This window comes from Zosterops lateralis (assembly GCF_965231275.1).
Source record: "Zosterops lateralis genome assembly, chromosome: 21".
NCBI classification, from domain to species: domain Eukaryota; kingdom Metazoa; phylum Chordata; class Aves; order Passeriformes; family Zosteropidae; genus Zosterops; species Zosterops lateralis.
Genome location: NC_139781.1, coordinates 9,909,633 through 9,934,778, shown reverse-complemented (window position 1 = coordinate 9,934,778; position 25,146 = coordinate 9,909,633). Strand labels below are relative to the sequence as shown.

The following is a 25,146-nucleotide window of genomic DNA, read 5'->3' as shown; positions in this document are numbered from 1 at the left end:
GTCAGCAGCGCTGCCCTCGCTCCCCGTCTCCTCTCCTCGCAACGTTGGTTCTGCGCCGGGAGACGGCACCGCGGTTGCCGGCAGCTGCGGGGAAGGGGGAGGGCGCGGCGAAGCTGGCCCGCGGTAGGTGCGTGGGGCCCTGCACGGCGCTGTGGGTGCCCCCCGCCACCCCCGGCCCGGGCACGGCAGCCCTGCCGCCGTCCAGGCTCGCTCGTCGAGGTACATGCCCCCCACGTCCCTCCTCAGCCCGGCGGGGATGCCGTGGGGAGATGGCTCACCTCTCCATCCCAGACCTCCCGCAGTCACCTGCTCGAGGCTGGCGACCCATGGCCAAGGGAGATTTGCCCATCCCTTCCCAGCTGCCGGAGCCAGACGGATGGCAGGCTCCAGGGGATCCCTGCCCTGTCCCCGGCCACGCAGGACAGCCCAGCATCTCGGGGGTGGGCAACAAGGGCAAATAGCACAGGCTGCGGGAAGGGATTCCACCCCTCTGTGCACCAGTGTGCCAATGCCCGAGCCTGGGGCAGCCACAGCCTCCTGCGCCCAAGCCAGGGACAGCGTTGGGATGCCAGGTGGGCTGAGGAATAGTTGGGGCACTGAAAAAAGGCACGGAAGGAAAACTTTACCTGCAAGGGTGCCACCCTGAGTGTCGTTCCTGGCGAGGAAGCGCCATCTCTCTTGATTTCTAGGATTGCACCTCCCAAGTGGTGGAGCCCTACAGGATGAGGGGCCATGTATGCCTCTTCAGGGCTCTTCCTCCATTCCTATGTGTCCTTGTCTTCCCAGGGACACTGCAGAGCTCTGAGCCAAGCCAGGTTGGAAGATGGCTGAGAAGCTGGTGCCTGGGGACCTGTTCTCGAGGAAGACCCGGGAATCAGTGCTGTCCCTGGACTCGGACAAGCTGGCACCCATCTCAGCCGAGGTGGGTGGTGAGGAGTCGTCCGACAGCGAGGGCGAGCAGGAGGACAGTTCTCACAAGCTCATCCGGAAGGTTTCCACCTCAGGGCAGATGAGAAGCAAGGTCAGGGTTGGGGGATGCTGTGGGTGAGGGGCTGGCTGGGTGTGGGGTCACTGCTGATAACGGGGCAGGGGAGTTTACCTTCTCAAGGGTATAAATCAGTGCCAGGCTCTTGCTGCTGGCAGACTTGACCCAGCCAGACCTGGGAGGGTTCTGGCCCTTGTGCCCTATGGGAGGGCACATAGAAACATCTTACCTGTCCCTTGAAGAAGAGGACTCTTTTTGGGAGGCTCTGTCCCATGGATGCTCTGGGGCTGAGATTTGGGGTCATGATAGTTCTGAAGGCTCCTGGGATCCCACACCCTGCTGCAGGCACTGCATGTGCAGGGCTTGTTGGGTGGCAAAATGGAACCTGCATATTTTCTAGTGCCCCAGATTAATTTGGCTGTGCCAGCTCCCCTTCTGGGCCCCATTCCCACAGATCCAGTCCCCAGGAGTGGTTTGCTGGACAGATAGGAACACCTTTGAGGTCAGACGTGACACTCATACTTCCCAGCCACTGGCATGGGAGCAGCTGGTGTGTGTGTGTATCAGTTTGCTCAGAAAAAGCTATTTTGATAGTACCTACAAAATATGGGGTGTGGTACCTTTAGCCAAACAGGAGTGCATGGTCAGAGATGTCCCAGGTCGGGACAGCGAAATGCAGCACAGGGAGAAATAACCTGGGCCAAATGGGGGGGACATTTTGGGGAAGGAGGATGCAGACACAGTGCTGGGAGGATGCTCTGGATGACATGCTGGGCGAGTGGTCCCTTTACATCCACCTTTCAGCTGTGGGAAGGAGGTGGTAGAGTGAGTCAAGGCAGTGCCTGCAGCGCTGGGCGGCACATGGCAGCTGCTAGAAATTCCCCTGCAGCCCAGTTCTGGTGCCAGCCACCCCTCAGTGGGGATTGGGTGGCTGTGCTGCTCCAGGGAGAGGGGAGAGCTCTGAAAACACAGCATAGGAATGCAGTTGTGGAGCAGGGGGGTATCACCAGACTCTGGTGTTGGGTGCTGAGGTCATGAAGGAAGGGGAATGAGGCAGTCTGGTGGTAGCTGTGGGGATGCTTGGGGCTGAGGCAGGCTTCCCTCCTGCTGGCCCTACTTGGCTGTTGTGCCAAGGCTGGTGAACTGGCATGAGGTGGGGCAGAGGATGCCTGCCCAGAGGTATGGAAATTGCATGCTCCCAGCCTAGCACAGTGGGGTTTTCCCACTTGGCAGAAGAGATTTCTGGGGCATAGGGCATTGAGGGGGCTCTTACTGAGTCTCTGTGGCTGCTCAAAGAACATGCCTCAATTTCCCCTTCTTTGAAGGAGGCTGGCACGACATCTGCCCTTTCCAAGTTGGCTGTCGGATGGGTGTGGAGGACTATGCTGTGTGCAGGGTGTTGGGGGTGAGGCATGGTGGGAATCCAGGCCAGTGGGGAGGGTTGTGGGATGCTTAGTTCTGTGTGTGAGCCCTCAGCAGCCTTCCAGAAGGACAGCAGTAGCCACTGAAGTTTGCCATGCAGCACTTGCCATGCTGTGGGGTACAGGGACATCACAGGGACCCATCAATGCCAGGAAGTCTGAGGGGAAGGGGCAGATGGCTGGGCTACGCCCATGTCCTACAGCAGCAGCACAGGAGCATGAGCATGCTCTGAGCCTCACCCCAATCACCAAAGCCCCTCATACCAGCAGCGGGTTCTGGCCTCGCTGCTGACAGGCTGCACGTGGGGAAAGGCTGTCTCCCTGCCTGCTGGGGCTGCTGCCCACATCCTGCCTGGCATCAGCAATTAGCCATGCAGGAGATGATGCTGTGCAGTGTGCCAGGGGAGGCAGGTGGTGTGATGGATGGGCAGGTGGAAATGGCATGTCTGGGTTAACAGCCCATGGAGCTGGAGGAGAGTGTGAGAGCTGGCAGGGCTGGAGCTGGAGGGGCCTGAGAGTGAGCTGTGTATGCCTCTCCCACCACTTCTGTGTTTCCAGTGTTGGGGTTCAGTGTTTTTCCTGAGGATGCCTTTGCCCTGCCCCAGATGGGCAGGACAACACTTGCCAGCCTGGCTTCTGGTTGGATAAACTCCTTCCTTCCCTACGGAGATGAAGATTTTTGAATGAGGTTGCTGCTGCCACCCAGGTCAGGCTCACAGCCCTGACATGGCCCATGTGCTGCCTGTCACTCCAGCCACAGCCACAGAGTGTGTGCCATGGTGGGCACCTTCCTGAGTGACACCCCTGTCTTGACATCCTTGTCACCCAGGTGGGGCTGGGTAGGGAATCATTGCCTGTGGCCCAGGGGCAGGTACCTAAAGAACACAATAAGGGAGAATTCAGTGCCAGGGTGGCAGCTCCTGAGACAACAGGCTGGTGGGGGAGTCAGGGCACACTGTCCTATTTTGGGTCATATGTGGTGGGTGGGATGCTGGAGCCTGCCATGCTGAGGGGCTGGGAAGGGTCAGGACACCCACTCCACTGCCCATTCACACTGACTGGGGAGACCTTGGTCTCTGGTGATGGAAGCAGGCAGCTTCTCCCACTCGAGGCTGTTGTCCAGCCCCTGGGACAGGAGTGGGTGAGGATCATTTCAGGTTTGCTGAATCCTTCTGATTTCTGCTCCCCAGTCCCAGTGCTTCTGCACTCTGAGTGCCCCACATCCCTTCCTCAACATCAGTCACATTCCCCCACTCTACACCTCCAGGCTGGAACTGCAGACACCCTGTGGGGTGCTCTTTGCCAGCACTGGCGTGGAGGCGGCAGGCTCATTGTGCTCAGTGACAAAAACAGCTGCCAGATGCAGGTGTCCCCGTGGACTGAAAGGCTCCAGGATGGATGGGGTCTTGCTGACGTCGTCCACGCCCCCCGCCCCAATGCAGCTGGGGGCTGTCAGTTGCCTGTAACAGCTTTTAGGTGTGCAAGGCCAGAGTGGGAGGGGGGTGTGATGCTGCTTCCCAGCACTGGTCCCCTTAGGGCTGGGCATGGAGAGAAAGCAAAGGGAAGAAGGGGGTGTTTGTTCTGGGGTGCACCAACACATTTGAGTTGCTGGGGGTGGTGGGTCACATCCTGCTCAGGTGGCTGGGGTGTTTGTTTCCTGGCACTGCCTCAGCACTGGCTCTCCCAGCAGCTGACTGGAGGCAGAGGGTGATCCAGCAGTGCTGTTTGGTTCAGCGAGCGACAGGTCCTTCGGTGGTTGCACCAGAGCTGGGAGGTGGAGCCATCAAGGGGGGCACAGTGGGGTGCATGCCAGGGATCCAGGGTTGCCCATGGCGTGGACACAATGTGCATGGTCATCGTGGGCAAGGGCCACATAGCTTGTCTGCTGTTTGGAAATGGGGATTGTGTTCCCAAATTCCTGATCACAGCTGTGTGGTGGGGATGAGCGACCCACCAGAATCCTCCCATGGGGCTCAGGGAGGTCAGTGGGGTTATTGGTACTGTGGGGAATGAGGGCTTCTTGTCCTTGCTGCAGGCATTGAGTATCCCACAGGCTCAGGCTGCCCCAGGAATGAGCCAAGCTATACCTGTGCATTCTGGGGTGTTGGGCAGCTGTAGGGAGCCTGGTGAGGCAGTGCTCTAGAGCCAGGTTGTGGGTCAGGCTGCCCACTGACTGCTAAATCCTGGCCAAAAGATTAAGAAAGCAAGGTAGAGCTTTCCAGACCTGGCCCCAGCCAGGCAGGGCGCCTGGAAAGATGAAGGCCAGGCTTGATGCTTTCTTCTGCAGCAGGAGGGTGGACTGTGGCTCCTGGGCAGTGCATCCTCCAGACTTGACATTGGTGGGACACTAGAGCATCTCTTATACAGAGAGAGCCTGGAAAAGCTGGGACTGTTCAGCCTGGAGGAGAGACTGTAACCAAGGGGTCCCCAGTTTTTGAAAGGGAAGGTGCAGCAAAGAGGGAACCGGGCTCTTCTCAGTTGTGTCTGCCAATGGATAGAGATGAAAAAATAGGAAATTTCACCTCAACACAAGAAAACACTGTCTGAGACCAGGGGGGCTGGGCTTGCTCTCATTAATCAGGGCTCGCCAAGCTGGTGCCTGGGGTGTTAAGGGAGCCCCACCGTCACTAGCTGGATGTTTGTGAGGTTTCTCAAGCACTCTGCCCTCTCCCACTCACTTTTTCCATTATGTGAATGTTGCTCTTGCCCATCAGCTCTTGCCCACCCCTGCTGGGTAGAGTGGGAGGGCTGTGCCCACTTGCATTGAGGCATAAGGAGCAGGGGGGAGCTAACACAGGTCGGGCTGATGTGGGATGCCTGCCAGCAGGATGCTTGGGGCACAATGTGGCTGTAGATAGGGAAGCATAACCTCATTTTTAAGAAGCAGCTGCTGGATGATGTGCTTTATGGGGGTTGTCTTTCTTCTGAGGGCTCCATTCCTCATTCCTCTCCTGTTAATTTTCTGTCCCCCTTCCCTTGTGGGAACAATGTGATGGCTTGTCAGGAATCTGGTGCTGGAATCTCCTTTTAAGCATCCACCCAGCATGGGGAAGGCATATTGTGGTTGGTCCTGCAATGGCAGAAAGCTCCATCCTCTGGCAGCAGCTGAGCCTGTGGGGCCATGGCACCCGTCAGGCACTGAGCCCCCCTGACCGCCCAGTGCCGGAAGAGCTCTGCTGTGTCACAAAGCCTGATAAGGTTTCCAACTGACTCTAGCCCATGGGGTGCCTAGCAGCTGGTGGAAGCCCTGCAGCTGGGCTGTTTGAGGTCTGCCAGCTTTCCTCTGCTGTCCTGATGCCTGCTGGCTCAGCTGGGGGATGACCTCTGATGCAACTGGACCCCGGCTTGTGCCCAGTGGGCTGCTGCACTTGGAGCAGGAGGGTGGCTGCCTGGAATGATGCTGGTGCAATGCAGGTTGGTGTGTTGTCAGGTTATCCTCTTTCCCTTCTCCTCCTACTGGGTGAGGCATCGTGTGGTCACAGGGACTCCTGAAAGGAGTGGTGCAGGGTGGCCAGCTGTGTGGGCAGACAGTGCTCACCAGCCATATGTGACGGCATTCCTGAGTAACAACCTTCCTGGCTCTTCTCCAGGCACTCCTTCGCTGTCCAAACTGACCCCAGCAGGAAAACCCTCCTGCCCTAGCTGTAGTCAGACCTGGCTGCACAATTTGGTTAGGCAAATGGGGAGTTGAGGCTCAGGGAGTACTCCAGGCAGGGTTTTATCTTGTTTGTGACTTTGAAGACTCCTTCTATTCCTGGTGCTTTGACCATCTGGTTCAGACCCATGGGGCAGTAGATTAAGGCTGGGACCTGGGGCTGGTGTGTTTGCAGGCTGGTGGATGTCTGGGTGCCACCTCTTGCAGCACATGTGTTGGCACAGGAGTGCAGAGCCCCAGGGCCGTGGTTCCCTCGCTGTGCCCTTATGCCCAGTGCTAATTTGCCATTAAATGTGGCTTGTAATCATGTGCCTGGATTGGCTACAACTACTGTGGCAGCTAATTGCAGAGAAGCAGCTGAACGGAGCTGCCGGTGGTGTTTAAAGAAGATACAATCAAAGATGAGACAGTGCCAGAGCATCTCTGCCGCCCCGCTCAGGCTCATAGCCATGTTGCAAACACTAATTAATTGAGTCTTGTAAACATCACTGCAAGAAGGGTAAATATTGGCAGGTGCTGTGTTTTGGGGAGGGCAAAGGGCGGGCAGCCAGGTTGCAGTGATGCACTGTGCTGCAGGGGATGCTCTGCCTGCTGTGGGCTACCCTCAGCCCCAGGCTGTCCCCTCCAAGGGCTGTGAGGGCAAGGCAGAGCTGGCTGCACCCCAGCTGTCTGCCCTCCAAACTGGCTGGGGCCTCAGTGTCCAGGTAATGCCACTTCCAAGATGCAGTCCTGGTATCTCTGGGGCACTGGTGTTCTCTTAAAGGAAGCTCTCCTGGCTCTAGTTCTGCCCTTGGCTTCTAGAGAGCTGCAGCAGGGTGAGGATCTGCAGGCACTGCCCTGGGGATGGAGTGGAAACATCAACAGTAGAGGCTCTGCACTGCTGGATGCCTGCATCTTCCAGCCCTGTCATGCCCAGCAGCATCCTACCAGATCACAGGGAGTGCCCAGGCGATGGTGGGCAGGGAACATAATTTACCCTGCTACATGAATGTTCAGCCCCAGAATGTTCAGTCTGTGCTCCTGAGGACACAGGGACTGGTGTCACAGGGGAAAATGGTGGCTTTGGGAAAATGGGGGGCTATGGGAGCTCAGGACACTGTGGTCTCTGCAGAAGAGCGTAAAGGAGGGGCTGTTGCTGAAGCAGACGAGCTCCTTCCAGAGGTGGAAGAGACGATACTTCAAGCTGCGAGGCAGGACACTCTATTATGCTAAGGATGCCAAGGTAGGCTGGGGGGACACTGTAAGCATGCTCAGTTAGGGGGGACCTGAGCCTGCCAGCCCAGAGGGGACAGAGATCCCTGCCTGGTGGACTGGGACTCTGGTTCCTCTCTCGCAGTCCCTGATCTTTGATGAGGTGGACCTATCTGATGCCAGCGTGGCTGAGACCAGCACCAAGAACATCAACAACAGTTTCACGGTGAGGGAGGTTGTGGGGCTACCAACTGCACCCTGTGGAGACCTTGGCACCATGTGAGGAGGCACTATAGACCTCCTTCATATCCCCATGGGCACTCCATAGCATGGCCTCCTGCTGCTGCAGGGGGCACTGGTGTGCCAGAGGTTGCTGGGGTCTGTGCTGGGTTCTGGCTGGCCTGGCAGTGGCCTTGCAAGAGAACATGGGGATGGTGGCTATTGCAGGTGATCACACCATTCCGGAAGCTCATCTTATGTGCGGAGAACCGGAAGGAGATGGAGGACTGGATCACTGCCCTGAAGTCTGTCCAGAAATGGGAGATCCATGAGGTGATGTGGGCAGGGTGCTGTGTGGATCCGTATTTCCATGTAGAGTCTGTTTGCCTTCCTGTGCCTTTGACAAGAGCTGCTGTCCTTGGCACAGCCCCACAAGGAACAGAGGAGTTGGGCTGGGAGGACATGGGGGGGGCCAGGAGGGAGGGAGTGCTGGCTGAGGGTCCCAGGCACTGATGGGGCAGGGCTGTGCCTCCAGGCCACACAGTTTAACATGGAGCACTTCTCGGGGATGCACAACTGGTACGCCTGCTCCCACGCCCGCCCCACCTTCTGCAACGTGTGCCGCGAAGCTCTTCCAGGGGTCACCTCCCATGGCCTCTCCTGTGAAGGTCAGTGCTGGGTCCTGCTGGGAGGTGGGCAGGGCAGCCTTTCAAGGCTGGGCCAGAGCAGGAGTGGTGCAGGGTGCTGCCCACTGCACAGATGCAGAGGGGTTTGGGACCAGGGATGGGAATACTGTGGGGACCTTCCCTGTTCCTCGCTGCTTGCAGTCTGCAAGTTCAAGGCACACAAGCGCTGTGCTGTCAGAGCCACAAACAACTGCAAGTGGACAACTCTGGCCTCCATCGGCATTGAAATCATCGAGGATGAGGATGGGGTAAGCAGGGGACTCCCTGTCAGGCATCCTGACATGACAGATCCTCCAGCAGAACTGGTGTTGCTGTGCCCAAATCAGGAAGCAGGAAGAAACTGTAGCTGTCCCCTGCACTGTGTGGCCTCTGGGCTTGGCTCTGCAGGGGCATGGCTTGGGGACACCTCCTCTGGCACCCTGTATCAGGATCCCTTTTTGCTGTCCAGGTGGGGCCACCTCCACAGATTTTCTGGGGACATGTCTGCCCTGCCTCACATGCTGATGGCTTCAAGGGGCCAGACAGACAGGGATGAGAAGACATGGGAGGGGTCCCAGACCTGCTTTCCCCTGCTGCATGGCACCACCTCCATGGTGCTTGGGGAAAGAGGTGGTCTATGACCTTTCCCTCAAGCGTGCAGAATGCCATTGCTGGCTGCCCTTCTCTGCAGGTGGCCATGCCCCATCAGTGGCTGGAGGGGAACCTGCCCGTCAGCGCACGCTGCGCTGTCTGCGACCGGACCTGTGGCAGTGTCCGGAGGCTGCAGGACTGGCGGTGCCTCTGGTGCAAGGCCATTGTAAGGATGTACCCATCCCTCTTCCCACCCCTCTCCCAGCACAGACAGCATTGCCCCTCTTGTGTGCATCTCTGGGAAAGCTGATGCTGGGGACTTTGGTGCTGCGTCCCCCAGCTTTGCTTATACAGGTGTTCCTGTGTTCCCAGGTTCACAGTGCCTGCAAGGAGCTCCTTGGCAAGAGGTGTCCCCTGGGCCAGTACAAAGTGTCCATCATCCCACCAACTGCCTTGAACAGCATCGATTCTGATGGTGAGTGGTGAAGGGCACAGGGCTGGTCTGGCGGGGGTGACAAGCTGTTTGGAATAGGGCTTTGAGGTCCTCTGGGGGATTTGACTTGTGGGGCTGTGCCTGTTTTGTGGGGCAGCAGGAACACCACCTTCAGCAGGCAATGCCCCTCCGTGGGTTGAAGGCTACTTGTTGCCTTGCACTCTGCTTCAGAGCTTAGTGGTATTCTATGGGCTTTGGGGTGACACATCTTGTCTGCATATGGCTTTAGCTGCTCTTGCCATGCCACCTCTTGCAGTGGCTGAGGACATGGTCCCTCTGTGCTGGGATCAGTGGTGCCAGCTCTACACCCCTGAGGTGGGCTGTCCTCTGTTGCACCTCAATGGTTCAGCATCTCTCAAGTCACGATAAAGCGCTTGCTTGGGTTATTTCTCAGTGTCTGAAGCTCAGCTGGTTTTTTGGTAGTGCACAGCACAGCTTTGCCCTGGCACGGAACACTGCAGGGAGAAGCCATGTGGGGCATGAGTGGACCCCTCCAGCTATCTCCTTCTCCTGAGGGGCCCAGCTGGCCTCTGCTGAGCAAAATCTGTTCTTCTGCTCCGGATATTTCTTTCTTCATTCTTTAATGCTTTTCACCACTCAGCTGAGGCAGTGGCTCATTTGCCTTGTTACTCATCGGGATGCTGTCAGGGTAACCATCACGCGGCTGCTCCTCAGCTCCAGAGCCTCGGCTGCTGGTGGCTGATCCCTGGAAGCATCTCTGCCCTGTCCCTCTCCAGCAGCACAGCCATCTGTGGCTGTGACTGTTGCCCACCTGACTGGGAACAGCTTAGCAAGGCTTCCATCTCCCCTTGTCCTGCCATGCTGTCCTGATGTAGCATATGGGTATTGCTGGCAGCAAGCTTTTCCGCTGCAGCCCACGCTGCAATCCACAACTCAGCAGCTCCCAGTGCTTTGTGTTACTGCTCTGCTCTGCTTGCCTAGGCTGGGAGTAGAGACAGAGTAGTGGCCAGGCAAGGAGGGGGTGGGCTGTGGGGAAATTGCCCCCATGCTCTTGCTGTGGTGGGGGTGCAGGGGCTCCTGGTTGCAGCCCACGGGACTCTGAGGGTAATGGCTGCGGGGCTGGTGCCAGTGGCAGTGACGGCTGATGCTGCAGCATTGCTGGGTCTGCCAAGGGAAGGAGCCTGCCAGGAGGCTGGGATGGCCAAGATGTGCCTGAGGCAGGTGCAGGCTCTGGGCCAGCTGTCATTCCTGCTCTGCCTTGGGCACATTTCTTTCCCAATCTCATTTATTTAAAAGCACAGTTCTTCCTCTTTCCTCTGCCCCTCACCATCCCCTGGACATCCTCATCACTGCCCCTCCTGCCTCAGCACCCCACAGGTTGGGCTGGGCACAGATGGAGAATTCACACTGCTCTCCTGAAGTGTGTGTGGGGAGTGAGAGCCAGGACTCATGTGTTTGGGCTTACTGCAGGTTTCTGGAAAGCCACCTGCCCCTCGACCTGCTCCAGCCCTCTCCTGGCCTTTGTCAACTCCAAGAGTGGGGACAACCAGGGTGTCAAGTTTCTGCGCAAGTTCAAGCAGTTCCTCAACCCAGCCCAAGTCTTTGACCTCATGAACGGGGGGCCACACTTGGGGTAAGCACCAGCCTGAGCACCCTGGAATTGCCTTGGTGGGATCCCAGTGGACACCTGGCACAGCACTCAGTCCCTGTCTCCTTGCCCCCGACCCAGGCTGCGCCTCTTCCAGAAGTTCTCCACCTTCAGAATCCTGGTGTGTGGTGGGGATGGCAGCGTGGGTTGGGTGCTCTCTGAGATTGATGCCCTTGGCCTCCACAAGCAGGTGAGTGGGAGTGCCTGGCATTGTTAGTGCAGGCTGGCACCATCCCCAATGCTAGCACACTCTGTGTGCCCCAGGTGCTGCCAAGTGGTGGGCACAGTAGGGTTGGGGGTGTCACAGGTGTCCTTGGGGGCTGCTCTGAGCCCCCCCACTCTTATCTCTCTCCTGCAGTGTCAGCTGGGTGTCCTGCCACTGGGGACTGGTAATGACCTGGCACGGGTCCTGGGCTGGGGCAGCCTGTGTGATGATGACACTCAGCTGCTGCAGATCCTGGAGAAGCTGGAAAGGGCAACCACCAAGATGCTGGACCGGTGAGCAGGGCACAGGATACATGTCTCTCTGTCCTCCCTACCTTGGCATCTCTTGGGCAGCCTGTCCAAGTTCCTTGCCTGTCCCTGTGCTAGGGGGCCAGGAGATGGCAAGCAGCCGTGGTCTCTGCTTGGCAGGTGGAGCGTGCTGACCTATGAGGCCCCTAAGCAGTCCCCCTCAGCCCTGAAGGAGGACGAAAATGGGGACTCCAACATCCAGGTGGGAACTGTTGGCGCTTGAGGGCTCGAGATGGGGAGGACAGGCTGGAGGGCAGGTTCCTGTTCAGCCCAGTTCAGGGACACACATGGAGGGATGACACAGGAAGGGGTCATGCTGGGGATCCCTGGGGATTGGGTCTACGAGGGGGCTGGCAGTCAGCGTCATGCAATGAAATGACCCTGGCAGGTCTCAGCCTGGTATGTGCAGCTGGGAGCAGGCAGAAGGTGAGGTAGAGCCTGCCACCAGCCAGCTGCTTTGGACTCTTCTGTGTGCTCCCCTTCAGCCCCTTGCCTCAATTTCTCTCTTGATGTGACTGACCTCCCCTCTGCCCAGCAGCATGGGCATGGCTGCCCTCAGTGGTGGGGAGTGGGCTGAATAAGGGCTGATCATCCCAAGTTCAAGATTGGCTGGGTAAAGCTCCATCCCTGGGTGGGGCATGTGGCAGGGTGGGAAGGCTCCAGCTGTCTCCACCTGTGCTCCCCAGGTCCAGATCTCCCATTATGCCGACTCTGTTGCCTTCCACCTGGCCAAGATCCTGGAGTCAGACAAGCACTCAGTGGTGATCTCCTCTGCAAAGTAAGGAGGAGGCTGTTGATGGGGGTGCCAGAGCCCTCTTTGCTGGGCTGGGGCATGTCCCCAGGACCACTGCACCCCCTTGGCCAGGCTGTCCCAACTAGCCACCAGCAGCTGCCAGCTGTGCTGGTGCCTGGCAGATAATCCTGGCACTGCCCTCTGGAACAGCAGGTGTTATCTCAGCAACTCCCCTGCCTGGCATTGGTGCCTCACTGGCCATGCTGTGCACCTCTTGACCTCCAGCCACTTCCCTTGGCAGGTTCCTCTGTGGCACTGTCAATGACTTTGTGACTGAAGTTGGGCGGGCTTACAAGAGGGCAACGGAGAACAAGCAGGAGGCTGAGCTGATGGCACGGAAGGTGTGTTTCAGGGGAGCTGGAGGGCTGGGTCAAGCTGGTGGCACAGCCCCCGAGCAGGGAAGGGACTGCTCTGTGAGCCTATGTCCTTGTTGTCTATGTATTGTCCATGCTTGGGGAGTCCAGGTGCTTGGAGGTGTCCAGGCACTCACAGTGCCCAGACAAGCACCCAGCACTGGTGGGGGCAGCAGCTTGTGCCAAGTGCTGAGTGGGGTAGGTGCCCTGCAGTGCGCCATGCTGAATGAAAAGCTGGACTCACTGGTGCGGGAGCTGAATGAGGAGGCTCAGGCCATCATGGTCCCTGAAGAAATGGCACAGGCCACCCATGCTGATGTCAAGGACCAGGAGAAAGCTAGCAGCTTTAACCCCAGCACCATGCCTCGCATCTTCAAATCCAAGGAGCAACTCATGCTGCGGGCAAACAGCCTGAAGAAAGCCCTGAGGCAAATCATTGAGCAAACAGAGAAAGGTGAGGGTGTGGTGGGAGCTGGCTGCTTCCCTGGTGCTGCAGCAACCTAGCAGGGGCTGTAAAGCCACAGTGGGTTGGTGCTGGACCCGTGCCTTTGTTCTCCCCTGAGATCCTTGGGATGGCAGCAGTGGCCCCACCCTGCCCCCCCCCGGCACAAGCCCACGGGGTTGACATGAGGAGGGGCCACAGGGCTGCACAGAGTCCCTGTCATGCCCCTCTTTGGATGCAGCTGTGGATGAGCAGAACAAGCAGACCCAAGCCTACCACGGCAGTGTGGGCCCCAGCAAGGACAGCTCGGAGGAGCTCAACAAGGAGGAGGAGAAGCTCAGTAAGATGCCAGCAGGGCACGTGGCATTTTGTGGGGGTATGAGGGTGAGTTGTGGGATGAGCTTGGTGAAAACCCATGTGGCAGCTACCTCCCTGTCCACCCTGGCTAGGCTCCCAGCAGGTGACGGTGACCTCTGCATCTTCCTCCATCATCCTGGACCGGCCAGACAGCTTTGGCAGCTTGCAGTTCCCTGAAGACCCCAGCACTCTGTGAGTCAGGTGTTCTGCATGCCCTGGGGACCCTGGCCCACTCTTGTTGCCCATCACAGAGCAGGAGCAGAGCTGGTACCATGCTGCCCCTTTGAGGAGGCTGCTGCAGCAGTATGGCATCCCTGGTACCACCAGGCCCTCCCTGGCCCATGCTGGGGGAGCCTGCCTGTGCATGCTGTGGGATCTCTGGCTGATGCTTGGAGTTTAATGCTCCTGCCTGCAGACAGGTCCTGGCTGTGCCATGGGTGTCCCACCCTGGTGACTGCAGGAAATGCATCCATCCTTAGTTTTGGTCAGGCTTCACAGTGCCAGCTGTGCTGCTCCAGTGGGTGTTACACCACATCCTCTGGTGCCAGCCCAGAGTCACCAATGTGCAGCTCCTGCTCAACCTGTTTGCTGTTCCCTGTTTGCTGCTTTCAGCCACTTCTCGGAGAAATGCGTCATGAATAACTACTTTGGCATTGGCCTGGATGCAAAGATCTCCCTGGAGTTCAACAACAAACGTGATGAGCACCCCAAGAAGTGCAGGTTGGCTGTAACCCCCAGATTTCCCTACGGAAAAACATGTACCCCTGGCTCTTCAGTGCCTGCACCAGGAGGGACCTTCAAGATGCTGGGAGCCATAGGGGTGACTCGGTGCTACTGTGCTGGGGATCCTTCCTGCAGCAGATTTTGTACCTGCACCTGTTACTGGGATGAGCACCCCTTGGTGGCAGGCTGCAAAACACCCCAGAAAGGGTGAAGACATGAGGGCTTGGTAGGATTTACTTGCTCTGCACCTGGAGAGAGGGACATTGCCATGCTGGCATGGAAGGGTCAATATCTGGGTGCAATGTGCTTTCCTGGGAGGTAGTGGGAATTGAGGAAACTAAGGTAGGGCCAAGAGTCCAGAACTGTTCAGCATGGTGCCCTGGGAAGGGTGTGGAGCCTGTGACAGGCAATGGGAAGCCCACAGCCTCTCATCTGTTTCACTTTGCCCCACAGCAGCCGCACCAAGAACATGATGTGGTATGGGGTGCTAGGCACGAAGGAGCTCCTGCAGCGCACCTACAAGAACCTGGAGCAGCGGGTACAGCTGGAGGTACAGGGCTGGGAGAACAGGGACAGGGTGGGAGGGGCAGCGTTAGAGCAGCCCCCCCAGGTTTAGCTCTCTCTTGCAGTGTGACGGGGTGCCTATCTCGCTGCCCAGCCTGCAGGGCATTGCTGTCCTCAACATACCCAGCTATGCAGGGGGCATCAACTTCTGGGGAGGCACGAAGGAGGACAATGTGAGTGCCAGTACCATGAGATGAGTTGGGTGGCGTAATGTCCTTGCCCCAGTCCTAAGAAACCCTAATGCTGGGGTGTCCCTGCCTTGGAGACACATGGGGGTCCCAGAATGAGCCCATTTTGGAGGTCTCATGTGTAGTGGTCCTCTACAGAACTTCGGGGCTCCATCCTTCGATGACAAGAAGCTGGAGGTGGTGGCAGTCTTTGGCAGCATCCAGATGGCTGTGTCACGGGTCATCAACCTCCAGCACCATCGCATTGCACAGGTAGTGGGAAGAAGGCACCCTTCAGGACCCCAAGTGGTGCCAGAAAGCTTTTGGGGCAGCAGTGGAGCCTGAGGCAGTGCGGCTCTGCTCAGCTTGGTAGCTATTGATGCCAGCCCTGGGCTGTCTGCCCCACAGTGCCGCATGGTGAAGATCACCATCCGGGGGGAAGAGGGTGTCCCTGTGCAGGTGGATGGAGAGGCCTGGATCCAGCCACCTGGCATCATCAAAATCCAGCACAAGAACAGAGCCCAGATGCTGACAAGGGACCGGGTGAGATTGGAGTGCTCAGCAAGACTGTGCTGGGACATGGGGAGGTATGACTGTCTCAGAGGGGCCATGTCTGTCCCCTGCAGGCATTTGAAAGCACCCTCAAGTCTTGGGAGGACAAACAGAAAGGGGAGAGCTACCGGGCAGCCACACGGCCACGGCTCAGCTCCCAGCAGTCCATGGAGTATCTGACTGAGGAGGAGAACAGCCTCTTGCAGCAGGTCTCACGGGTCGCTGAGACCCTCATTGCCAGGTCAGACTGCGGGAAGGGGAATATGGGGGGCACAGGAAAGGGGGAACTGTGCTGTGGCTATGCAAATGTGCCTGCCCAGCCCAGGGGAGCCCTGGCAGCTCCAGCCCCTGTCACCCACAGGATCCATGAGGCAGCCAAGGCTCACAAAGCTGTGGAGCAGGAGCTGGCGCATGCAGTCAATGCCAGCTCCCTGGCACTGAGTGAAGCCCTCTCCCACAAAGCTGCCGGCACCTCAGAGGTGAGCAAGGAGTGTAAGGCAGCCTTTACCCAGGCCCCATGGGGCCCTGTTGCTCAAGGGGTTATCCCTCTGTCCCCCAGTTTCTCAGCAGGAATATGGCTGTGGAGGTGGTGCTGAGCATCAAGGAGCTGTGGGCTGAGACCAGGGCATTCCTGGAAGGGAAGACGGTGAGTGAGGGGCTGGAGAGCATCCAAAGCTCTCCAAGGCTGGTACCTCTGGGAGTAGCAGCAGGGTTGGGTATGGTCCCTGTCCCCCACAGCTGGACTCGCCGCAGGAGGAGGAGGCACTTCACGGCCCCCTGAGTGTGCTGGGCCAGGAGTTGCAGCGGCTGCTGGACATCCACTGGCTAGGCCCTATTGCTCACCCTGCTGAGGAGGTGGGTGCACAGGGACTGGGGTCTGGAACAGCCCACTGTCCAGCCTCAGGGAGCTGTAGCATCCCACCAAGCCTGGCTTCTCACAGGAAAGTGCCAGCAGTGCCAACAAGGGCAGCTTTAAGCTTCGCCTCAACATTCCCAAGTCCAGGAAGGAAAAGGACAAGCTGCAGAAGCAGAAGGCAAACAGTACGCTCCCAGGTAAAGTGAGCAGTGTGCCAGAGAGAGACAGGTGGTGAAATCCATCCTGGACACGTGCTGACCTATCCCTCCATCTCCTGTCCTGGGCATGCTGGGGAAGAATCCTCAGGAAGAGGGAACAGGGCATTGTGTGGCTGCCTGGGTGTGTTACCTTTGTCACCAAGAGCCCCTTACAGCCTTTTCTGATATGAGACGTGCAGAGCACCCCATAACTACTCGGCTAGGGGGAGAAGGGGGCTCTGGGACAGCTCAAACCTTTGGGAAAGTCCCTTGTCCACAGTTGGGAGTTTGGTTGAGGGGGAACAGCTCAGGTGGTCCATAAGTAAGCCAAGGAGAGGAGAGACGTCTGCAGCCTGAGCAGGCTGTAGCCTCTGGCCCTGCTGGAGCCAGGGTGGGAGGAGTTATGCTGGCTGCTGACCACAGGCTGCCATCACTGCTGCCTGCCCTGTGCATCCCACTGCCTCCACAGGCTCCAACAGTCCACCACTGTGGTTTTCCTCCCTCCTAGCAGACAAGTGGGGCTCCGAGGAGGTGGCAGCTTGGCTGGAAGCGCTCGGTTTAGGGGAATACAGAGACATTTTTGTCCGGCATGACATCCAGGGCTCAGAGTTGATTCTGCTGGAGAGAAGAGACCTTAAGGTACAGCCCCCTTGTGCCTCCTGAGGGACCCCCAGCCCTGGGGAGCATGATGTCCTCTATCCCTCCTCTCCCTATCCTTCTTGGTGGCAAGTTGGCCCTACATCTGTGTCTGCAGAATTGAGCTTGTGCAGCTTGTGCACAGGGGTGGGGAAGCAGGGGTAGCCTTGGTCCTTCAGCTTTGCAGGGCTCCATACACCTGTCCAAGGCAGTATTAACAGCACCCTCCCCTCACCTGCATTCAGGCATGGGGATGTGCTTTCAAGGGGACAGAGGGCTTCAAGCACGCACTATGCTCCAGCAAGGGAGAGCATGCAGAGCTGGGCTGTGCCTCATCCTCCACCCTTTGGTTTGTCCACTAGCAAGAGCCAAGAGATGCCCCCTGCAAATATTTCACCTCCTCTTTCTCTTTCCTGCAGGACCTGGGGATCACCAAAGTGGGCCATATGAAGAGGATCCTTCAAGCCATTAAGGAGCTCAGCAACCAGCCCTAGGCTGAGAGCAGGGCAGCAGCCCAGCCCAGTGCTGGGTGGGTGCTGCCCCCAGGGAACAGGGGTTGGGAAGGGGAACTGGTCCCTGCCCCTGCCCCATATGTATGGAGTCCGCCCTGCTTGCCTCGCTTTAACTGTCTGTCCCCAGTGTCCCTGGAGCCTCTGCTTCTCTCCCAGCCTTTGGGGCTGGAGACACTGAAGTGGAGGTCTAACCTGATAGGAGATGTGGTCTGACCACCACTTCAGCCCCATCAGGGTCACTACAGGAACTGGGGCCACCGTCTGTGTGCTCAAGCTGGAGCCAAAGCAAAGTTTCCCCTTCCCCACATGGGTATTTATGCTGTGTAAATATTTGGAGAGAAGATACTCGTTGCTGCTGCTCACATAGTGTCATTACTAAGGGGAAGGTGAGGGGTGGGGAGGAGGGGATTGAGAATACCTTTCCAGCCTTCACCCCTGAGCTTTCTGCTCCCCACCTGTCACCTTGCTGTCACCCTCTGTCTCATCACAACAAGGGGAAGTACAGTGCTGGGGCTCATAGTCTCCAGTGCCAGTATGTATGACAAACACGTTTTATTAACAGTTACACGTGACTTTTTTTCCCCCCCCTCCCCACCTCTTCCTCAGTTAAAATTACTATTACTTATGTACATGGTACCACCCTGCTTGAGTGTACCCCAGTATTTACAGGCTTATTCACAGAGTAGGGCTAGCAGCTAGTGAGTGTCTCCTCGAGCTTGAGCATGTCCATGGGGGTGACTTTGGCAACCTCAAAGAAGACCCTGGAAAGAACACGTTGGCTTAGAGGTCAACCACAGCCCTGACACCCATCCACCAGTGCTCCCAGATCCTTACAGAACTCCAGGGTGCATGCTGGTGGGGGACAAGCCTGAGACAGAGCCCTGTGACTCTCACCTGTGTGAGTACTTGCTGCGCACAGCATTCAGCTTGTCGCGGGGCTGGTATGTGAGTAGGAAATTCAGCCTCTTCACCAGGGGGTGCAGGTCCTGCGCACTGTACCCACTGTAGTACTCCAGTGTAGGGGTCTGCAGGGGGAAAATGGGGCTAAACTGTGTCCTCTCAATGACAGGACAGCCATCATCTCCCCTGTCCAACATCCAAATCTGATCATAGCCCTAATGCATCACCCCACTCCCTGGTCCATTGTCTCCCACTGTAGTGGCAGGTACAGGTACTCACCCAGCCCCCAAGATTCTTCATGGTAAGTGCCAGCAGCAGGCAGCTGGCAGCCAGCTTCGAGGGGCTCTCACGGGCATAGTCGTACTCCTGCAGGGTCATCTCACAGAGGAAGCGGGCCAACGTCAGGGTCTCCATGGTGGCACGGGCACACTACAACCAGTTGGCAGGGAAAGGCTCAGCCTTTTGAGCAATGCTGCTCCCCTTCCCTCTGGGGCACAGGACAGGGATTCCACACACCCAGCCTATCATAGACCCCCATCCTCGCACCCCTCAACCCTCTTGAGGGGACCTGGACAAAGTTTCCTCGCTGCCCACTGAGAGCCTGAAGCCCCAGTGATGTGAGTCACTGTCCCATGGAGCCAACAGAAGGGGTGCCTGGGGGCACACAGCCCACCCTCCAAGTGCACTCACCTTGGCAAAGCGCCGCAGGAAGCGGTAGGGGATGGGAATGTTGATGTCGAACTTGAGGGTGCTGAGGATGCTCATCTCCATAGCAATAAGCTCCTCCCGCTTGTAGGCATCATCACAGATATAGAGGAAGTCATCCACACAGGGTGGGCACCGCTCCTGTAGGGGCACAACCACTCAGCAACCCAATGGGGGCTCAGCCTGGCCTCACTCAGGGGATCCTAGCCATCCCACAAGCCCTGTAAGTGTTCACATGCTGCTGGACTCAGCAAGGACTGTTAACACCCTGTGGGACTTTAGTGATGTCTGTACTCCTCCAGCCCTTGGCTTGAACTCCATGCCTGCATTAGGTAAACTAAGGTATCCTGATGGTCTGTGCAGAGCAGAGAGAAGCTGGCTCTCCAGTGACACCAGAACAGAGGTTTCAGCCCATCATAACTGTGTTCACTGCCCTTGGGACAGGAAGGAGGCACATGACAGACATGCCACTCTGGTAGCTCTCAGGACAGTGGCCTGACCTTCTCCAAAACCCCACAGGGACCATATAGAGGCATGAGCCCTCTGCCCCTGTACCCCAGGAGAGCACACAAAGAGTCACCTCAAATTTGGAGGCAATGAGGATGGCAGTGGAGCCAATGAGCTGCAGCTTCTCTCTCATGCTCACCACCTCCACCAGGTAGTGGTCCACCAGCTTCACAGCCAGGTACAGCGTCTCATGGTTCAGCTCAAAGTTCTCCTGCAAAAATGAGAGCAGGAGTCAGAACAGAGTGTCAGACAGAAGTTAGGCCTGCCCAGCCCCACACAGTTCTCACAGAGGCCAGGGGTGCCAATGGGTTTGGCTCAGAGGGAGGGATGTAGGCTCATCCCTAGCCCACACAGGGGGAGGATCAGCTCTGCTCTGGGAATGGTTGCAGGAGCCACTGCCAGCACACTGAGGTCACAAGTGCCAAAGGTAGAATGGAGGCAGCTCTGCAAAAAGCTGTGCCCTCTCACCTGGACCTCCACCATCCAGTCCACAAGGATAGCACGCATGTCCCCACTGATGTCTGTCTGCTTCTCCATGTAGTCAGGAAGCATGAATTTTTCCTGCCAAAGAACAAGCTGTCAGGGACAGGGCAGACAACCCCACCCACAAACAAGCCCCTTCTCACCCTGTGCAGGCCCCTGCCAGGTGGTCAGAGCCTCTGGGCAGTCAGTGGCCCCACCTGCAGTCATTCCTTCCCTGGACAGGGCTGTCACCCCCTGGACAGGCATCACCCACCTCTCTTTCCCGCATGTAATCAAAGATCTCCTTGGCATACTCTGCATTGGCATAGGGGTCACCCAGCTGCTCCTTGTCAATGTCCTCCACTGCTGGTACCTGCTGGCATGGAAGAGGCAGCAATAAGGGGGAGGCCCTGTGGGTGCCAGTCACCCCATTGGAGTGGGGCTGCTGCCCCTCTGCAGCCCCCTTTTCCTACCTGCCCTCATCACCCTGCAGTCCCTGCCCTACTCTTTCCCAGGGGAAGATTCTTGAAGGAAGATGGTGGTGCACTTTGCCCCCCTCCCCAGCTTTCCATCACACTGGCTGTGTCTCTCCAGGGTCCAGAGCAGTGCCTGGTACCCCAGTACCACCAGTGGCAGCCACTGACCACTGCTGTGATGGGCCTGGGGCAATGCTGCAGCCCACGGTCCCTACCCTCTCCTCAGGGGGCTTCTGCTCCTGCACAGACACCGGCTTCTCTGGCACAGGATTCACTTTGGGCTCTGCAGGAGCTGTTGGGGGAGTTTTCTTCATTGACCTGGAAAGGGCAAGAGCATAAATCATTGCTGGGAGAAGACCAAATGTTTTGTCTGAAAGGGGCCTTCCAGAGACTCTTGCTGCTTCAGGACGGGGCAAAACCATCCCTAAAATATTCCCACAGACTCTTAGAACCACTTAGGTTGGAAAAGACCTTTAAAGATACTGAGGATAACATTTCCTCCATGCACTGCCATGCCCACCACTAAACCATGTCCCCAAGAGCCACATCCACATGACTTCTAACATGGAAGGTGACTCTACAACTGTCCTGGGCAGCCTGTGCCAGGGGTGGACAGCCTTTTTGGGGAAGGATTTTTTCCTAATATCCAACCTAACCCTCCCCTGCCACAACCTGATGCCATTTATAGTAGATATACAAGTTCCCTCCTGCATCTGGCTCAGCCTCCATCACACAAAGGAAGCCCACACTACTTGTCCCCATGGGACAAATTTGCAGCAAACCCCTGCTTACAGCTACTCACTTTTTTAGATTGATCTCGTTGTTCTTGGCCACTCCCAAAGCATTATGTGCCTTCTGTGCCTTGGGTGGAGCAACTTTCACAGCCTCTTTCTTCCCTGCCACCACCTGGTTCTTGCGAGCCTGTTTGGGTCAGAACAGGAGTTTACAGGGGCTGCAGAGTGGAAAGCAAGATATGCCCTGCAGGGAGGCCTCTCCTCTTCCTAATGGCATGGGGTATGACCCCCCACCATGGGGAGCTTACGGGGGGCACCAGAGCCCCCACCCTCACAGAAGCACTCACATTGGTGATGTCTCCGAATGCTGATCTCTTCTTGGGCCCACCCTGGGGCGAGGACGAAGACCTCTTGGCATGACAGCTCTCCTCCTGCAGCAGAGGCTGTTAGAAGAGGATGGTCAGCTGCCTCATAGGAGCCCCCCCTCTCCCCAGCCCTCACCTGGCCCGGTGCTCACCTTCTCAGGGTCGACATTCTCTGCAGCAGGGCCTACCTTGCCTGCTCGGGACTGTTTGGTGGTCAGCACCTTGGCATTGCGGGGCAGTGGCATCCTCTCCCTTGGTCTCTGTGGACAAGCTGGAGACAACAAAGCCTGATGTGATGGGGCTGCTGTTGGCCTGCCTCCAGGGCCACCCTCCCAGCCTGGGGCAGAGCAGGGGGGCGTCTGTCCCTCCTGGGAGTTGGCACAGCAGGACTGGCCCCTTCCCTGAGCATGGCAGGCAGGCGGTGCCCCAAGGCAAGCCCAGAGAAGGGACAAATCTGGCTAGGGATGCTCCAGGGAGGAAGGGACACGGCCCCCAAAGACCGCCATCAAAAGCACTCTGCTGGGCGAGGTGAGAGGGGGGACAGGCAATTCCCAGATTCCCACATCCCAGACAAGGATGCAAGGGCTTGCACTTTCTCGGACAGCTGGAGATCTTGAACATCCCCACACCCCTACAACCGTCAGTGTCCCCCGGGGGAGTCGGGAGCCCCAAACTTCCCCTCTCCCCTGCATTCCCCGGAGCTCCCAGGGGAGACGGGGATCTTGGAAGCCCTTACTCCTTTGCATCCTCCAGCATCCCCACGCAGCTCGGGGTCCTAGAGCTGCTCACTCCCCTGCAGCCCTCGGAGACCCTATTCACTCATCCCCGGGGGGCTCTCCCAGTCACGCATGCCCGGGGTGTCCCCTCCCCGGTCACCCATGCCCGGTTCCCCAGCCCGCCGTGTCCTCCCCGCACTCACCCATGCCCGACCCGCTGTGCCCGCACCTCCGGCCCCGGCGCTTTTGAAAGTAGCAGTTCGGTAGCGGCCGGCCAGCACTGGCCGAGCCTCGCCCAATCACAGTGCGAGGCGGTGCCAAGCGGCGGCCAATCGGCGAGCGCAGAGGGATGCAGTTGCTAAGGGGCAGGGCGGCAGGGTTTAAAATTCAACGCCGGCGGCCAATGGAAGGGCGAGCATGCGGCGGGGGCGGGGCGAGAGCCGGGCCGGGCGGGCAGTGATTGGTGGGAGCGGGCGCCGTTTAAATCCGTTCTGCGGCCTGGCAGCGCTGCAGTCGCGGATGGGCCGCGGCGCGCCCGGTGAGGGGCCGCGGCCTCGCCGTCCTTGGGGCGGGTGGAGCGGCCTCCGCGGGCCGCTGGGTCCTCTGCCTCCACCGCCTCCACCTCCTCCTCCGCCGCCGCCGCCGCCCGCAGCCGAGGCTGAGGGTCCCACACCTCAGGACTACCCTTTCCCACCGTGTTGGGGAACTCTGGTTTGGAGGACAGGGTGTGCAGGCCGCGCGCCTTCTTTGACCCAGTGTCGGGAACAGAGGGTTCAGATCGCTTGGAGAATCACAGGACAGTTTGGGTGGGAAAGGGACCTTAAACTCATCCCGTTCCACCCCCTGCCATGGACAGGGACACCTTCCAGGAGCTCAGGTTGGTCCAAGCCCCGTCCAGCCTGATCTTGGACATTCCAGGGATCCAGGGGCAGCCACAGCCACTCTGGGTACCGTGTGGCAGGGCCTGCCCACCCTCACGGGGATTATCTTTTCCTCATATCTAGTCTAACCCCACTTTCACTGTCTGGGATACCACAGGAGCAGTGTTCATACAGACATGACTCACTGGGACTGACCCATCACCCACAGCCACCAGGACAGGGCCAAAGTTACCCAGGCACACATCACAGTCATTGTACTGCGGGGTTGTATGAGATACCGGCCGCTTATCAAACATCTGCTGAGGGTAAGAGCACTCTGTGTGCATCAAGGACCAGCCTTGAGGGCATTGCAGTTCTTGGGGAGACGCCTGCCATGCAGCCAGGGAGAGCTTGGAGAAGGCTCACTCAGGCTGTTAGTTGGCTTGAAGTCAATTTCCGTGTATCAGGAAAGGAATGCATGAGGCTCCTCACACCCACAGCTTGCTTTGTTCCTTGATGAACTAGTCTTGGAAAAGCCACCCACTTTTCATGTGTCAGACACATGATCCATGTTCATGTAGTTGATGCTCAGTGTATCACTCTGCTCCTTTGTGAGTTTCCAGCGCAGTTCTTTGCTCTGGTCCTTTGCCACTCTGGTCCTGTGCCCTCAGCAGCTCTTGGGGGCTTTAGCACTGCACCAAACTCTGGCACCAGTGAAGCCCTCACTGAGGTAAACTCAGCAGAGCTCAGCACTGCAGGAGATGAGAGCTTCCCCTAGCCACCAGATTCTCAGAAAAACCTTTCAAATTCCTAGGTTTAACCCAAGGAAATCCTTTCAGATAATCACACACACCCATGTGCTGCTGTTGTGGGTGGAGCTGATGAACCCCTGGCCAGGCAAACACAGCAGTGCCAGCATCTGAGGGGATTTGAACCTGCTGCCCAAGGGCCACATGGGCAGGATTAGGCACATGGCTTGGGCTGCATGGGGGCAGCTCTACCACATCTCCAGCAGAAACACCTGGGTTGTGGACAGGCAGGAGCAGAATTCGGTTCACAGGTTCAGTGAAGGTTTAAACCAGGGTCCCACAGATCTTGGGTCCCTTCAGTCCCCAAAACTGATTAGGGCTGATGCAGCTCTAGCTCACCTTGTTCCCTCCTTGGCCACTTGCCCTCTCCAGCCCCACCTCACCCAGTGTCACTGCTTCTGTCCTTGGCTGGGGGCTCCCTGAGGAATGCCTGCTGTTGGTTTGGGATCCTGTGGGATCCAGGTGCCTACCCTTCCCCATGCATGTTAAGTGCACAGCCCAGCCAAAAATACAAGCTGGGTGCATACTAGCCAGGGAGAGCCAGGACACATCCCACTGCCGGTGGAAACATGGTTATCCTGTGGGATAAGATCCTCAGCCAAAACTCCCATCCGAGTCTGCCCACAGCTCTGTGGGATGAGCTGACTGCTTTGGGACAGGTTCATGTCTGCCTCTCCTGCCCAGGCTTGGCACTGGGAAGCTGGCTTTTCCAGTCTCCAAAGTACTGCCATGCTGGTGCCCCTGGTGAGGCTCTTGGGAATCCCAGCCCTGCTGCAGGGGTGTGACTTGCACCACGCAAAGCTGAAATTGCCTCTGGTCATGGGGCGTGTGGGAGAAAAGATGAAGAGAGCAAGAAGTGCAAGGTGAAGCCATGGGTGTGTAGCTGTGCCAGTTGTCCGAGCATGGAGGCAAGGCTGTGGTCTCAGTCCTGCTGACAAATCTAAGGATGCTGGGGGCCAGCTGGAGGTGAGAGCTCTGCAAGCTCTCCTTGGGCTCTGACATTCCCTCAGCAAATCCCCAAATCAGGTACAACGCAGGTCCTTGGCTCCTCCCACTAGACTCTGCTGTGTGCTGGCTCAAGAGCATTTGTGCCTGGATGTCCCTTTTGTGAAGAGAGC

The 25,146-nt window shown here is 57.9% G+C and overlaps 2 protein-coding genes across 3 annotated transcripts; one reads left to right on the top strand and one right to left on the bottom strand.

Annotated features, from left to right (window-relative positions):
- Positions 1–823: 823 nt before the first annotated feature.
- LOC310917902 (diacylglycerol kinase delta-like) lies at positions 824–17,813 on the top strand (the record flags this gene model as incomplete). The annotated part of the gene is made up of 29 exons (XM_083876519.1): positions 824–1,021; positions 7,173–7,283; positions 7,398–7,478; positions 7,700–7,804; positions 8,007–8,139; positions 8,299–8,405; positions 8,828–8,953; positions 9,100–9,202; positions 10,652–10,814; positions 10,911–11,019; positions 11,188–11,327; positions 11,463–11,544; positions 12,029–12,120; positions 12,377–12,476; positions 12,702–12,942; positions 13,172–13,270; positions 13,380–13,479; positions 13,900–14,007; positions 14,464–14,560; positions 14,640–14,747; positions 14,901–15,014; positions 15,150–15,284; positions 15,368–15,534; positions 15,655–15,772; positions 15,853–15,939; positions 16,032–16,148; positions 16,235–16,346; positions 16,855–16,985; positions 17,402–17,813. 29 exons carry the CDS (start codon positions 824–826, stop codon positions 17,474–17,476), a joined length of 3,459 nt encoding a protein of 1,152 aa, XP_083732645.1. The 3' UTR covers positions 17,477–17,813.
- Positions 17,814–18,121: 308 nt separating this feature from the next.
- On the bottom strand, positions 18,122–22,593 carry CCNB3 (cyclin B3). Of its 2 annotated transcripts, none has more exons than XM_083876517.1 (12): positions 22,563–22,593; positions 21,796–21,914; positions 21,626–21,721; positions 21,347–21,465; positions 20,760–20,862; positions 20,343–20,444; positions 20,075–20,167; positions 19,680–19,817; positions 19,085–19,240; positions 18,674–18,823; positions 18,389–18,519; positions 18,122–18,255 (listed from the first exon to the last, which is right to left on the bottom strand). In XM_083876517.1, exons 1-12 carry the CDS (start codon positions 22,564–22,566, stop codon positions 18,183–18,185), a joined length of 1,284 nt encoding a protein of 427 aa, XP_083732643.1. In that variant the 5' UTR covers positions 22,567–22,593; the 3' UTR covers positions 18,122–18,182. The 2 variants fall into 2 exon arrangements, with proteins under 2 accessions (XP_083732643.1, XP_083732644.1); XM_083876518.1 differs by having other exon boundaries at positions 20,343–20,441.
- Positions 22,594–25,146: the final 2,553 nt, after the last annotated feature.

Bases quoted from the DNA above. Each gene is read 5' to 3' on its own strand.
- CCNB3 (XM_083876517.1), bottom strand. The intron at 20,445-20,759 runs GTAGGGACCGTG...CTTCCATGCCAG, and splicing joins AGAAGCCCCCTGAGGAGAGG to CAGGTACCAGCAGTGGAGGA. The intron at 19,241-19,679 runs GTGACTCTTTGT...GTGCCCCTACAG, and splicing joins TCATTGCCTCCAAATTTGAG to GAGCGGTGCCCACCCTGTGT.